Source organism: Stegodyphus dumicola, chromosome 11, assembly GCF_044657685.1.
Source record: "Stegodyphus dumicola isolate Sdum_Otavi_A_Nest chromosome 11, ASM4465768v1".
Classification (NCBI taxonomy): Eukaryota; Metazoa; Arthropoda; class Arachnida; order Araneae; family Eresidae; genus Stegodyphus; species Stegodyphus dumicola.
Window position 1 is genome coordinate 136,152,527 of NC_140778.1, and position 16,924 is coordinate 136,169,450.

Below are 16,924 nucleotides of genomic sequence, written 5' to 3' on the forward strand. Positions count from 1 at the left end.
AGAATTATAAGTGAAAATGTTGTATTTTTCTGTGTTATGTAGCATGAGAAAAATTTTAATAGAAAACTATGCCGGAAATGTAAGAATACAGTAATTTAGAGAGATATCACCAAGCTGAAAAACTTTTGGCGACTTATTTAGCCACCAAATTTAGCAAGAAATCATCTAAAGTCGGCAAGCAACATTTTGGTCCAATCCCTGTATCACTATAATATGTGTTGAAATTGAATAAATGTAATTGACCACAGCTGTAACCGTAATCCCACACTATTATTGCTTTCCAGTAATTTGGAGAAGCAGAAAGTACTAGAAACATTTCACTGGTGGTTGAAAACTATAAAAGCTCGGACTAAGAGCATCTGAGGTTCAGTTACTTAGTTATTGTTATTGCAAGTTGTAGTTTCGCATGAACTGAGATAAATCCAAGTTAGCTTTCTCATTAGATGAGCTTTGCATTGCGATGTGTTTAATACTCTTAGTAGTTTGAACTGTAACTATTGATTATTCTGTGTGATACTGTGAACACTGTGGAAAATTCCATAGTTCTCAAATATTTCTTTTTATGAGAGTAAATTTTTTTAATCTGTCTATTACCAACCTGTATGCACACAGCAGTTTGTTTTCCTGATGGAAGTACCAAGCTGGCATATATATGTCTGTAGAGAAATTGTTTGCCATATATTATCCTGTAAAGAAAAATCCTAAAGTTTACATGGAATGAACTGATCAGTATTGCTGTTAATTATTGCTTTAGAACTTTTTATCTCCACATTATACCTTGCTACCCACCTCTTGGCCTGCAGGTTGAAGCAGACTTTCTGGCTAAACTATAATAATTTAAATCTTAAAACTAATAAAAACTTTTAACAATAAATTCTAAAAATTTAAGGAGAAGGAAAAAATATAGAATCTCTAGTCTGCATCTTGTACTGTATTAATTAGTTGTTAAACATATACTGCTGGGAGAAAGACTGCCTATGGAGTAGAGATGTGGTGTTTGTTCGAGAACTGATTCAAGGAATGGATTCACTTTGCTGAGCAAGTAAACACTAATTTCACAAAAAAGAGTGACAGTTCTTTGAATAAATAAACAAACTTGAGAATTTTATTTTCTAATATGCTCACTCTGATAGTCCTTTCATTGAACTATCATATTACATCTTGATTTTCAAGATAAAAGTCCTTTTCTTGAAACCATCAAGGTTGATTTTATTCCACTCCTCCTTCACAATCTTCCAGAGTCCATCTAATGTTTTGGGATGCCACTTATAAGGAGCATGTTTTAAAACTCTAAGTGCACAATAATCCATAGGAGACAAATCAGGGGACTTGGGTGTGATGCATTTAAACATTCTGGTTTCATTTCTAATTTTTTTTCAAAAAATAGAGCAGTAGATTTAGGGATATGACTTGGAACCTTATCCTGATGGATTCCTCTTCTTTAAAAATAGATGTTAAAACATATTTCTGATAGTAATCCAAATTAATTTTGACATTTTTTTCTACTTTCCTTATTTTAAGTTTTCTGTTGTTAGAGAATCCAGTAATAACCGTAAAACCGATCTTTTTCTACTGCAGTCAGATAAATATATCCAAACCTCATCAATTTTTACTATATATTTCCATTTTTCACCTGCCAAATAATTTTCATACAACAATTTGCATATAGTATTATGCTGAGGAAAATTTTTTAGCATTAGGCAACGGGCAACGAACATTTTTTGTTGTTGTTGTTGTTGTTGTTTGGGGGGGGGTTAGCTTTGAATCAGATTTTATAATTTTTTCACAATTCCTATAGAGATATTTAAAGATCTTGCAATAGCTCTTTTGGGGACTGGATTTTCCTTTAAAACATGATATGCAACTTTAGATTTAATAAGAGCTGTATGTACGTACCTTTGTTGGGTATGCATTTTTTGCCTTTTTCCTTGTCAGATGTAAACTTTGATGTTTCTTTCTTTTCATATTAATTGTATCACTATTTTACATGTAAAAATATTAAAACCATGTTTTCACATCTTTTTTTAATAATTGAATTAGAGTATTTCACTTCGGATAGCGCAAAAATATAGTCTTTGATCCATTGTTTATTTTTTAATGACATTTTAAAGAAAAGAATATTTTTAATGCTGCAGACTATAATGAAATCGTATTTCAATTTGATGCCAGTGATATTTTTAATTTAAAATTAATATTTAAATTAATGAAAATAATCAAAACCATTACAAAAATGTATAAATACCCTGTGTACTGAGCGATGAGTCAAAAAAGGACCAATGGAGTTGAGTGAACTGTTCTATTTTGATCCCATAAAAAAATTAGTTTGTTCATTTCTACTATAGAATGACAACTGATTGTTGCAAGTACTTTACATTCTCAGAGGGTCATGAGAATCTGCTTCCATGGGGTAGAAAGACATATTCTTATATCTTTATCAACGTCTACTGTAGTTTTAATTTTCAAGGATGGCGATCTTTGTAATCTATGCCTATTTTCCTTCCTTTCTTCACCTCTGTGTTAGGTAAGAATAAATGCAGAACTTGAAATGTATGTACAGAGAGTACCAATGTGTGATATTACAAAAAACTGCTCATTCTTGTGAAGAAGTCCATTTTTTAGATTCAGGAAATAAATTGAACTTTATGCAAATAATCAGAAGTTCCTAAATCATGATTTTAAATCTCTGTAATTAAATTATGAAAAATCTATGTCTATATTCCTCACATTTTGGGAAAACAGCACCTAGATACACCAAATTTGTACAGTTCTTTGCCTGAGCATGTGCTTTTCTATGGCCGAGTACATTTTTGATTTATTGCATATATTCTGCAAATTCAATGAATTCCTGATTAAGAAACATGGTGACTAAAAAAGCATTTTCTGCTACTCTGTAACATGAAATATGTTTATGTTTCAAATGTTATCAGAAAATTCATCGATTTAAAACAAATGCATTGCCATTAGACAAAGCATAAGATAACTGTCTCTCAAATTTAATATAAGAATTCGGTGATTTAAAATAAACATGTTGCCACACACATAAGATACAAGTTACCACAAGATACATATTGCGACACACGTAAGATAAAAAAATATGTAACTGTGAATATACTTTAACAATAGCCCTTTTATTACTGTTTTTAATTTGAGCACTTTTCCCCCTTTTAATTTTAAAAATAATAATTTTTTAAAACTCTCTGTGATGTTGTAGTTTTTGTGGAAGATGATAAACTAATTCATTTCTTCGTAATGGTCGAGAAGCCTTGCTTAGATGATGAAAAGTGCAAAAATGGCTTGATGGTTGAAATACCATTTTTATTTTGTGCTGGAACAATTATTCAGAAATGCATTTTTGCTTAAAACTGATACAGCCTTAGAAGGGCTAAACATGCCCCACAATTTCTGTTTGTGAAATTTACATTTTAAACAATAGAGAAGGAAGCCAAAGTGAGTGATGTGGCTTACTCAAGCAATGGCAAGTAAGAAAAAATAATGCATACTCATTGTGGTTATATTTACAGCCAGAAAGTCTTTGTGTTAATCCTGAAAGCTATCGGGCAGAAGTTTACAGCAATGCAGATACTGCAGGAAGAGAGTGACGTAATATACTGCAGCAATAAAAAATTGGGCAAAGAATATGTTTGAAGCAAGGATGTGTTTAATTAAAATTTATGAGTTTAAAGGTCTATTGCCAATTAGTTTCAATTATGTATATATTATAGCAACTAATCTAGGGCCAGCAGCTATTATTCAAAGAAAAGAAGTATGTGAGAAATTCAGTAAATGCTAAAATTTTCCTTGTAACTTCAATGCTAACAATATTCAATAAAATGGACAGGCTGTTTACAGGAGTTTTAATCATATGTGTATAAATTGCCAAAGACTGAGTTATGTTTGTCCATTCTGGTTTTGTTTTTTGTATATTGTTTAGTCTGTTTAAATTTTTTTCATGTGTCTTAATGTGTGTTATATTATTGTAGACACACACAGTGATATCGGATGTAAATGAACTCATATGCCTTGGACTGCATTGTATATATTATTGTGAAAGGTACAGTTTTTGCATAATTACCTTAATTTGTTTTATATGATTTGACAGGTATTAAATTAAATCCTTGCTTAGTGTGTACCAGTTCATTAATATTTTGATATATTTTAGGTCTGATCAACTAACAAATGCTAAATCTATGCATGAGTTGTTTTTGTCATTGCCTGATCAAGTTTCTAAGTAAGTTCTTTTGTTTGTATGATCTTTTGTATAGAAAATATTTCAGGACTAAATAAATTTGTTTTAATTAAATATTTTTATCAGTTTTATATTGTGACCTTAAGAGTACTGACTAATGCTTCTCCTGTCTTTTATAGAAATACTCCTAAACAGTTTCACAGTGTGCCAAACGGCATTGAAAATTTGCAAAAGCATATTAGGTAAGCATTATTGGTTTTATTTAATTTATATTTTGTCTATGTGTAATCACAGGACATGAAACTACTAACTAATATGTTTTGTAATCTTATAGTCTAGTGTGAAATAAAAGTTTTTTGTAGTGCTAACTGCTACTATTTATTTTCATGTTCTTTATCGATATCTGTGAGAAACAGTTATGTAATTCAATATTTAACGCATTGACTGCCACGGCACTTTTCGGATTCCGGTCTGAGAAGCCAAATTGATTTAATAATATTATATTATTCTTAGAAGTGTTTGTGTTGAAGATTGTTTTAAATTTTATCACAAACAATAAATATATTCTCTCTCTCTTTTTTTTTTTTTTTTTTAAACAAAGAAATAAACAATGAATGTATATTTTTGCTTCGTTTTTCAATAAAATTTCTATTCGTATAAGCCAAACTTGATTGTTTATTTTCTTCCAAGAGGCCATACATTCATATTTACACTTACAAACTATGAACTAACTAGTAGCACCGCAAAAGTGGCAAGAAACTATGAGATAACTGGTATTGGGCATACATCCTGAAGAAGAGCGCTAATGCGAGTTTTCTCGTGTTGGGCAGTGAACGTGTTAATGTAAATATTTTATTTGTGCAATATATTGAAAATATAAATAATTTCTTTTCATTATTATTGGCATTTTGCTTTGTTTTCTTTCTATAACCATTATTATAATTATCACAGTGCTCATATATTTGTTTTTCTTAAAAAATTTAAATTATATGAAATTATTAAAAATATTTAACATCTTTTATATTAATTTTCAGCGTTTGTGAACTGTTAGATAGGAATGGTTTAGCTGTTACATTAGCAATTGTGCAGAATATTTCATGTAATTCTGAAGAAGTTAAAAAAATATTAACAAAACTGACAAGAATGGCTAGTCATAGGTATGAATTTAGATTATTTCTTCCCTTGTTTTTTGTCACTCTACTGTAAATGCTTATGGGTAAAAATTACTTTAGAATCTTATAGAAAGCTTGTTTTACTGCGGGATTTATGGCATCACCATGTATAAGAGTTTTCCATTATATTATAAAATTTTCTCTTAAGATTTCATGAGAAATATGATTGCATATGCATCAAACTGTTATTCTTGATTTGAAGCATAGTCTTTATATATTTTGAATTCCTTCCAAAAGTATTCTTAAAATATTGGTTTCAGTACTTACTTGTAGGGAATGTACATAAAACAAGCATTCTTATCAAGATTACCATTCATCTGGAAAATTCTGAAAAGTTATAAAGGGAAAAATTGTCTGAAAATATAATTTTTTTTCAAAAAGTAAAGAAAGTTTTCAAAATGTATATATATATATCTATCTCTTTACCATCGGGAATAATTCTTTGTCCTTTTTTAGTTAAAGAGTCAATTTTAATTTAAATATTTTTTTCCTCCGGAAGTTAGAAATTCTTAGCTTCGCAGCATTATTTCACCTTTTGTAAGATTCCTTTCTCGACTACAGCTTTTCATTTTGCCAAAGAGGCAAAACCCTTTGGTGTCCAATGGTCTCTTCATTCTTTCGAACTTATATTTGAAAAGAGACTGTCACTCAGTTTTTATATCAGTTTTCAGAACTTATATTTGAAAAGAGACTGTTCACTCACTTTGTAATCCAATGGTCTCTTCATTCTTTCGAACTTATATTTGAAAAGAGACTGTCACTCAGTTTTGTGTTTAATAATTTTTGCTTAATTGGGTTCTTGCTTTTTTTTAAAAAAAAAATTCACTGAAGTTTTAATTCTTCTATTTTTTGGTAAGTTTTTATTTTGGGAAAGTTCTTTTTAATTTGAAATAATTTTCATTAATGATTTTACTTTTTTGCCATTTTTCATGCTCTGGGAAGGGCCAGAATTTTCGGGTGAACTATTAAGATTTAAAAAATATATAGAAATTATTCATCAACTAATTCTCGATGCAGAAAAGCAAGAAATTTCTTTTGGAAGAGGAATACATTTCAGTGTACCTGCTCCTGACCAAGTTATATTGGAATTGATTGGATTTCTTCTTTCATGTTCTTTTTTATTTTGTTTTTGATTTTCTTTTGATGCTTTGTTTTAATTTTATTTTTACATCTACATAATTATAATTCTACATTTATAGGATCTTTGAAATTTATTTATTAAGGCTCTTATATAATAAAAAGTTAATGTTTTAAATAGTGCCCGATAAATAAAAAATTACTTCTCTTAAAGAAGTGAAAAATTTCTGCAAGCATTGTTTTTCTTACAGAAAACATTTTACTCACCTCTTACCAAATACAGATTATTAGTGAGGTATTATTTTACTCTTATCTTCCCTTTAGAAAGTAGCCATTCTAATTGCTATATTCAGGAAGTCATTATATTCTGTGGCTGTACAATACAGGCTAGTATCAAAAGAATGCTCCAGGTTTGAAGGACAAAACTGAAAAAGTTGTCATCTTTTTATACAAATTAAATAAAAAGTCAAATTTTAGAATTTATAAAAGTGTAAAGTTCACTGTGACTACCACCGGAAACATAAATAGTATCCAATCAATAGGACAACATGTCTTACTACTTTTTTTAGCAGGTTCGGTGTTACAGTTTGGTTGGCAGCAATTGTTCATATTTTTTAGTTTGTAAATGGTGGCTGGCAGAAAAAATATTCTCTTTTATGTAGCCTCAAAGAAAAAAAAAATCACAAGGAGTTTAATCTCGGCTTCTTGCAGACCATTGATAAGAGCAAGTACCTTACCTGCTTTGTGACCATTCCAAGATTGCAGCAATTTTTAAGTATCCACGAAAAGATTTATCCTACTTTATCCTGCTTCAAAATTAAGTCTCCAGCATCTTCTTGTAACTGCAGAAACAATTAAGTAAGTAACATTCGTACCAGTAACATGGACTCATGAAAAAAGAATGGTCTGAAAATTTTAAACAGTTCAGTAACACAGAATGTCTGTTGTTGCTTAGTTATCATCTTTGTGCAAACTGACTGAATGAACTCATATAGATGATGGATGTTTGTAAGACCCATGACTTCCATTCTTTATTTGGTAATAAATTTATTCTTTATTTGAGAAAAATGTTTTCGTTCACTACAATTTATAGAATAGAGTACTTATTTATTTGGTTTAGGAGATATAACCCTGCAAATTTGGGGTATTTTTTAGTAAACACCCTGTATAATAACTATAATATTTAAACATTTTTTTAATCCATGTTAATTGCTCGATTATTTTTTTAATGTTGTTTAAAAAACTGAGAAGCTAAGAATTTTGAGATTCCATAGGAATAATATTTATTATGAATGATGTTATAATTTCATTTGCAGAATAAATTTCTGTTCCTCTTTGTTTCTTTTTGTCTTAAGTTTGATATATTTCTTTTTAATAGCACTGCCTCCTTTTTATGAGTGGTTAGATACATATTTTGTGTAAATATGCCTTTTATTTTCTTCACAATAATATATAGGGTTAATCTGAGCAAGTGAGCAAAACTTTAGGGGGTGTTAAGAAGGCAGCTGTATGAGCAATATTTGTCATAGAATATTTGGTCAGAACACAAGCCATGAGAAGTTAAAGGGTAGTTTTCCAATGTCACATTTAAAGAATTAACACAAGAATGAGAGGAGATAATCCATAAAACATTTTATTAACAGGAATGTAATTAATGTACATGCTCGAAGAAATTGCTCAAAAGACCTTTTGTCAGCTGTAATATGAGCTTCACACCTGAACGATAGGGACTGATGCACATTTGCGAAGACTCTGTGCATTTCCCGAATATCGCTGGCAACAGCGGCGAACCTGGTGATTAAATCCGTATTCATTTAAACGGGGCATTCGTAGATTAAGTTTTTTTTATATAGCCCTAAAGTTTTGCCCACTTGTTCAGATTCACCCTGTATAAACAAATTTTTTGCAATTTTCTGGTTATTTCATTATATTTTGTGGTAAATGATTCCATCGCTCATAATTAATTGATAGTTAGTTTATTTTGTTTGATCAGGGAAACTAAAAGGTGAATTTCAGAGACAACCCTAGCAAAGTATTCATAAAGTTCTGCCAGGGATGCAGACAGATCCATCTAGACTTCTAAACCAGAATCACACCACCATTATAATTTCAAAATTACTATTAAAAACATTTTTTCAAAGTTGTTTTTTATTTTTATATTTGAACAGACTTCTAATGAAAATTCGTGCAAATTTTTCATGCACTTTATGTAATAAAATTATGCTTTTAAGTAATTTTAAACACACCATAACGACTCTTAGTATATGCTATAATGGTAGTAAATTTGAATTTTTTTCATTACCTATATCCTATTTGGCATGTTTTTATTACAATATGTTTCTTCATTGGCTTCAGGCTAACTTAGTTACTTGCAAGATAATCATAAAATATGCATACCATTTAGGGAAATTGTACAATTTTATCCATTGTTAAGGGGGAAAATTGGAAAAAAGTTTGTGAATTACTATGATACACTATTGTTTGCAGGAAGTACATTAAATAACAGTATAAAATTAAATTCATATTTTGAAAGTTAACTTTATCTTGATTTTAGTTTTTATTTTATTACTTTTTTTAAGAAAATTTTTTATATAGGTTTTAAACTTTTAAAAGTATAATTCTTTTCCAGTTGAGTTTGCGTATGTATCTTCAATAAATGTTTATTTTTATAAGTTGGCAACTGTCTAGATTGTAGTTATTTAATAGTGAAAGAGAAATATTTTTGAAACTTCTGATACTTTTTATGTGTTTTACTTATGTATTTATTTTTATTGATAGACATTTGAGCTATGAGATGGTAATCTGAAGGTACCATTTTTTTTTCTCAATATTTATTTCAGATTTCCTGTACTTAGTGATGATGAATGGATTGGTCTGTTGTCTGATGTTCTAGAAACGCAGCAGCTGTTATTCAAGTGTGTTTCTCAGGAAGACTGTTATGAGGTTGGTTTAGAAAATTATATAAAAAGTGTTATTGAAATTTGAAACTTGGTGTTTCGTAGAAATACAACTTAGAAGCACTTTTAACTCATAACTAACTCAAAACACCGAAACACTCTTTTCCTCTTTCTCTATGCACATATATATAGATAGATTTAGTCTTGTATGTAAGATTAAAGGAAGTATTTAACAATGTGAGTTTCTGTTACTCAGAGCCAGTTCATAATTCATAAAAATACGCAAACATAGGAATAATAGTGTGAAAAATTTTGTACTTAGATAGGTAATTTTAATGAAATTATAAGTAAAACTGTTGTATTTCTTTTGTATAATGTAACTTGAAAAATCTGAGGAGATAAACTATGCCAGAAGAGTAAAAATTCAATGCAAGTCCATTTAACGTTGAGTGATTGGGTATGTTAATTTGGCAAGATAATACCAAACTGGCAAACAGTTTTGGCAAAAATTGCCAAAAGTCACCAAACTTGGCGAGCATTTGACAACATTTTGGTCCAGTCCCTTTATTGCCGTAATAGGTATTGTAATTGAATAAATGTAATTGATCACTGTAACCATAATTCAAACCTCATATTGGCTTCCAGTGATTTCAAGAAGCAGAAAGTACTATTGGATCATATAAAAAGTCTCCGTGTTTTTTTGCCACTAGTTGGTGTTGATGCCTGTATATCCAACAACACTCAGCTGATTGTGTCAAATGAGCATTTGCTTAATAGGTGACATTGAGCTTACATTGTTTGTAAAGATAGTTTTCTATTTTGTTGCTCATGTAAAAAGCTATATTGATTTGAAAATGAGTGAAATATCTGAAGAAATATGCTATTTCATGCTTTTTTACTGTAAAATGCTGCAAAAACATGCCAAAAAATTTGTAATGTGTATGGTGAGAATGCTGTGAGTGTACAAAGGACCCAGGAGTGGTTTGCTCGATTTGGTTCTGGAAATTTCGACCTCATTCTGTTCGGCCAGTCACTGAAAAAGTTGATGAAGACCGGCACGCAGGCTGTTAGGAAATATCAGAGACACTAAACATCAATCACATAACAGTTGGAAATCATTTGAAAAGAGCAGGGTGCAAAAAGAAGTTTGATGTTTGGGTGCCACATGAATTAAGGCAAAGAAATTTGATAGACCAAATTATTATCAGTGATATGCTGCTGACATGCAACAAAATCAAACCATTTTTGAAGCAGATCATTACAGGCAATTAAATATGGGTGAAATACGAGGCTGTGAAATATGAGTGAAATACAAAGGCTGGTGACCCTCTACAAATGGCTTCAAAGCATGAATTGTCACCAAACAAGGTTATGTTGAATGTTTGGTGGGATTGGAAGGGAATTGTCATTATGAGCTGCTGCAACCTAGCAAAACCATCAATTTGGCCCTGTACTGTGCACAACTCGACCATTTGAATGAAGCAATCCAGAAAGAGTGAAATGCATGTCACATACATCTTTGATGACTCTGAACAAATTGATGGAAGTTGGTTGGGAAATTTTGATGCATCCACTGTATAGTCTGGACCTTGCACTGTCTGACTATCATATGTTTTGGTCTCTGCAAAACTCTCTTGATGGTAAAAAAACAGGCCGACCAAAGTGCCGCTGAAAATCACTTGGCCAAGTTTTTAGTTCTACACTGATGAAATTATGAAGCTACATGAAAAATGGCAAAAGGCATTCTAAAGTTTTAGTTCAAATAGATAGTAGTTCAAGTAGATAATAATGGTCAATATGTACTTGATTAAAGTTGATGATTTTCAATAAAGAAAATTTTTGTTCAAAAATGTACCCCCCCCAAAAAAAAAAGATATTTTTTATCTGGCCCAATATAAATATCTCTGCAGTCGGGTTAAAACTATATAACGAGCATCTGCTCTCACTTATTGTTGTCAGCGTGTGTTCCAAGTACTATCTCTGGTTTAGCTTTGCTCTTTACTTGCACTTTGCATTGCATTGTGTTTAACGTTATAGTAGTTTGATTTCCTTTCCTTCTGATTTACACGCTGTGATATTGTGAAGAGTTGTATGACTATTGTATGACAGCTGCAGATTGCTCTATTTCTGGAATTCTAGAAAATCAAACTTAAATAAAGTTACCTTCCAGTATCTGTTAATATTGATAAAAATTATGGTTGAACCTTTTTCTAAATTTAAAAAACAATTTAAAACTCTTTACTGATTTTGTAATGCTATACACAAAATTTTTAGGAATATTTCATTTAATTTGTGAGAACAAATCTGCCAGTTTTTTTATTTATATCTAAATCTGTTTTTTAAGTGCTTATTCTTGGCAAAGATATACGAGTTGCTGTTGAAATTCATCCTCCGTTGATAACAAAAACAATTTTCTTCTCTTTCTTGGAGTGTGATTTTTAGTGTGCATCATTACCCCCATCCCTGGGGGCTGACGTAGAGAACTCTGTGAAGCTGCTGGCTAGGATCTGTACCTAGGCAGTCTTGGCCACAGGGGTATACAAATTATGAACCAAGTGGTTCTAAAGGCCCCAGAAAGAACTTATTGGTCAGACCATGGATCTGGTATGTTGAAAAGCTCAAGGCTCTAGGTTGGCAGCTGCGTGGAGGTGGCACCCCAGGTATGCTGAGTAATATCCTTGGAAGGCGGGCAGCCCGTGTGACTGGCAGGTAGCAAAATCATTGACAACGATTAGTGTCGCAAAAGCGATGCATCTCTCTCTCTCTCCAAGGTGTGCAAGGGCAGAGGTTGAAACCCTGTGACTGGTTCGGCAGGGCGAAAGAACTCATTGTGTCATTTAGTTGATTGAATGAGGAAGGCCATGTTTATGTGCATCATTAGTTTGTTGATTTTTCAACATTTTGGCAATTAAAAACCCATTTGGCAGTGAAAATTTTACTTTGGTAAATTGTGAATTTCATCACAGTTTTTCCCAAACATAATAATTGCATTATTGTATAATTAAAATAGCAGTAAGTAGCATTGTTTTAAGGGAAAACTGCATACAAATTAAACATTTTTGTTTCCATCTTTTATTCTTTAAAATGTCTATGCTTACCACATATACTAATTATTGAATATCTTAAATGTCAATTTACATAAGATAATAAATGTTAATTAATGAAGCACATTTTTAAAATTTATCTACAGCAGAAGCAAACAATCTACCGCAGATAAATTCATTTCTTCTTATTCTTTTTATGGTAAAAATTTTTCTTCCATATAATTTTTACATCTGTTTTTAAGTATTCAGATTAATATCAATTTCTGTGTTTAATTCACTTTATGTTTTTTCTTGGATTTTTTTCCTAAGTCTCTTGATTTTTACTGTTATGAAATTGACCAATATGTAGTGTCAGACATCACCCATAAAATTTTTCACAAAATTGGCACTGTAAATACTAGGTTGTAAATTATACTTTTTGCTCTATGATAACCTTTTGAGATATAATTTTATTTGGGAGGCACTATAAAATTACCTTTATGCTAATTAATATTATATATCATACTCATATCATTATTCTCATATGAAATTGTTTTGTTGTATACTAGATAGTTTTGCAATCTTTGTTGTGCTCTGGGAAATGTGAAGGCATTACTTTAGCTGGAAAAATGATGGAATGCAATAATAAACAAAGAAGAGAAAAACTCTGTATTGGGCCACAGTCTTTCAAGTTACCTTATGCAAAATCTGTGCAGTTGGTGTTGGCTGCAACCCGGGAGTATTTTAATTCATCTGCGAATGCCTCAGATCCATGCATGGCTCTTGCTAGGTAATAAAAGGATTATATTTTGTTTGACTTTTAATAAATGGCATCAGTTACTAATATAAAGCTATTCTAATAGAGGGTTTCTCAAACCATTTTAAATTTTGCAGCACATAAATAAGGATAAAAAAATCTATGTGCCATCATGTATCAATCTATATTATTAAGTTCTTTTCGCATCTGTCTGTCTGTTTTTTTTGTGGTATTATGTTCTCCGGAACATCGGGGGATTGAACTTCGAAAAAGGTACCTCCAGACTCCAAAAATTCGTGAAAAGCCATTTTAACCATTGTCATCTTCATGCAACTTTAATTACCTGAGATATTAATTAAAACCTTGGATTAACGCTAATTATCTCCCTCATTTTTATGAGTGACAACACTCTCGCATGCTGGATATGAAAACCTGCTTTATTTCGAAAAGTGTTGCTACTGCTCACTTTCAAATCGTAGAGTTTCTTAAGAAAACATTTCGTAAGTTTTATTTCGAAAAGTGTTGCCACTGCTCATTTTGAAATCGTAGAGTTAGTTTATAAAAAATTTGCACGTTTTACGAAATATGAAATAAAAATAGCATTACCAAACTTTAAACATTTTATCATTATTATATGAGGTCATATTTTGACACTGAGGAAAGCACTTGATTGCATATGACATCATTATCTCAAAAACTTTTCTCTAATGTCAGCATTTTAAATAAATAGCTGCTATTGGCAACTTTTTTGTTTCAGGTTAGTATACTTGACACACTATATTAATGCTACATTAATTCTTTTATTGATATTGAGAAAATTTTGTTATATTACATTAAAAGTTTTTGTTTCCTGGTTTGGCAATAAAAAAATATTTACTATTATAAATAGGGACATTTTTTATCTTAATTCTGAATATTCATTTAAATCCTTTGTGTGAAAGTTGGGTACTTACATATCATCCCATCGACTATGAAAGCTGGTGGGATCCCTGCATAAGTTGCGCTAACCATTCCTACAGAATTCTGAAAGAGCTGATGCCTCTTTATTTAATAAACAATCAGAAAATGACTCACTTTGTTTCTGTCCTTCACAGACTTTTCTTGATTTCTACTATTTTGCTAGGGCCTCCGATTTTATGGAAAATTCTGTTTAAAATGATATGAGTACAAACTTCCCTTGGGTAATTATTCCAATATATTACTCAACCATATTCAGTTGACCATATCATGTACGTAAATACACACTTTTTTTTTATGCTACAATTCTGCAATTTTGAAAAAATTCCATTGCTTTCTGTTCTGTTTAAATCAGGTATCAAATTTCACTAGTTTTTCCCTAATGCAGGGGAAAATATAACAAAGACAGTTGTTATATTTCCTTGTTCATCAAAACAAAAGGTTGCTTATTTGGAATCAATCAGGTAAAGAAAGCTCAGATGTAATGAGTGTGTTGTTATGTCTCGTTTATTCATAACTGGTATGAAATCCTTCTGTTTAGCGGTAGTTTTAGAGTCAAAGGGATTGGCATATGAACTATAGTTCAAGTAACCATGATTTAATAAAAGGCAATAATAGCATATTTTTTCCTCCCTTCTGATGGGTGAATGCTTTCTGGTTTATCCTCTTTAAACAAGATCTTTTTTTTTAATTCTAAAAAAATCTATTTAATGTGAAATCAATAACTATCAATCTATAAATATAAATTAACATTGAACTCGGTAATTCGTGCTCCCATCAGGGACTTGGTAACTTAGGAATTGCAATAGCTACAGCATTTACACTTGTGTATGTAACCACTTAAATGCAAAATCCCATGAAGTAGTTTTGAAATGTGAATATATGTAGTATTTCAAACATTTATTTTTGGAACTCAATTACACTTTGGCTTTTTGCCACATTTGTGCTTGTCTAAAGAAAAAACTAGTCAATGTGGCAATTCTTTTCAATAATAAAATTGTGTACTTTTTGTGATTCTGAATATTTCTCATATGATGGGGATTCAATACTTTATTGTTGCTGTAAAGGATTTTATGCATTATCAAGTAAATGTTGTTGGCTGTTCTTGGTCTGCACCAGACTCTAATAAAGAATCCTTGGATACATTACCACTGATGCTTCTTATTCTTGCAGCTCTTTTAATTTTATATACTTTGGTATTCATGTGTACGTACTAGGCATCTGGTGCATAAGCAAAGAAAATATATGTTTCATTGCAGTACAGTAAATTGCACCATTAGAGCTGACTGTAATTTCAAATCTTAATGGTAGATCATATAAGAATAATAATAATAAAATAGGCATTAAAATGCAAAGAGAAAAGAGATTGGTAAACTGTTTTGTCCCAATTTATTTATTTTGTACAAATTTGAGAATAATTATATTTTCTGAGATACATTAATCATAATAACTAAATATAACAAAATTTGAATTTTTTTTTAATATAATAAATTTGACTAATCCTCTAAATTCGGGTTTGGCAAGCTATGGCCTGTGGGCCAAATTCGGCCTGCCAGTTGTTTTTTATCTGGCCTGCTGGGTGATATTGTTTTCTACTTAAAAAATAATAATCAAATTATACGCTATTATGCAACGGCCTTTAGTTGAGTTGAAAAGTTGTGTATAATGGCCGCAAGTGACACTACTGAATTGGATAATGGGCAATGAATGCATAGGAAGACAGTATTGCCAACCCATTAAAAATGTGGCTTTCTAACACAGTATTGCCAGCCTATAAAAATATGCTATGGACCAATATTATATTATATGCTATGAACCAGTATAAATATGATATAGCCAATATTTATGTACCTGTACTCAGAGCCATTCACCATATTAAATGCTTGCATTGGACATACAGTCATTGACAGCACTGGTCATTGATGAATGAAACATGTCAGAAGGTTCAGATGAATCCCTTTTTTGTTACGTCATGTGAATGGATGAACTGTCCAATACCTTATCAAAATGATTCATTATCTTGATTTGCTTTGGACACATACTAAGTAATTAGTAGAAAGAAGTATGGTCTGAATAATATTCTCTTATGCCACATTTGGACCCATCATTCCTGTATAACAAATTTGTCCTTGTTTTTTTCCTAGCATTGATAGTTGGTAGTCTTTTCTACTGTATGGAGAATGAGATTAAACTGTATCTATTTCTTATGTAGTATAGCCCAAAGCTCAGTTTTCCTTCTGGTGTGTAATGTAGCCCAAATTGTAACAGTATATACATACTTGAATATCATCATGATTTAATTTTTATAATTTTATTATAAATATGCACTATGTTCTGTCAAAAGGTCGCTGAATAATATTGCCAAGAAATTAAGAATTGTACCAGGAATATACACAAAATTCCTTTTATTGTCCTGCTTCCCAAATCTCCCAGGTATAAATGCAGTTCAGCAGTTATATTTTACAAAATGTTTTTAAAGAAACACTTCTGAACATTATCAAAGCAAATGGAGAATTTTGCCAAGCTAAGAGATCTTTTACTGCAGTTGAAGTACCTAGTATCAGGAGATACTTATCACTGTCATATTAAATAATTCAATAAGATTTAAACCTATATCAGGTAAGTGGTTTTAATGTTTTAATTGATTGGTTTATGTGCATTATAAACATGTTATTACTAACTGGAATATTATTTTACTTCTCACTCATTACATCCAGAATTTTATTTTCCTTTTGAAAGCTATTTATAGTAATAAATATTTATTATAAGCATTGTGGACTTTAAACATTTAAATTTTGTTATATATTAATTACTACAACAGTTATATGAGTTAACTCCCTTAACATGAACTCGCT

General features: G+C 30.8%; 1 protein-coding gene across 4 annotated transcripts in view; it reads left to right on the top strand.

Moving 5' to 3' along the window:
• The window catches only part of LOC118183815 (NBAS subunit of NRZ tethering complex-like), a 255,307-nt gene that overhangs the window by 107,220 nt on the left and 131,163 nt on the right, over window positions 1–16,924 (top strand). For all 4 annotated transcript variants that reach the window (XM_085827241.1, XM_085827243.1, XM_085827242.1 and 1 more), the window contains 6 exons: window positions 3,981–4,051; window positions 4,160–4,228; window positions 4,366–4,428; window positions 5,221–5,343; window positions 9,276–9,378; window positions 12,925–13,145. In XM_085827241.1, coding sequence (XP_085683367.1) covers window positions 3,981–4,051; window positions 4,160–4,228; window positions 4,366–4,428; window positions 5,221–5,343; window positions 9,276–9,378; window positions 12,925–13,145 — 650 coding nt within the window. The remainder of the gene's footprint in view (window positions 1–3,980; window positions 4,052–4,159; window positions 4,229–4,365; window positions 4,429–5,220; window positions 5,344–9,275; window positions 9,379–12,924; window positions 13,146–16,924) is intronic.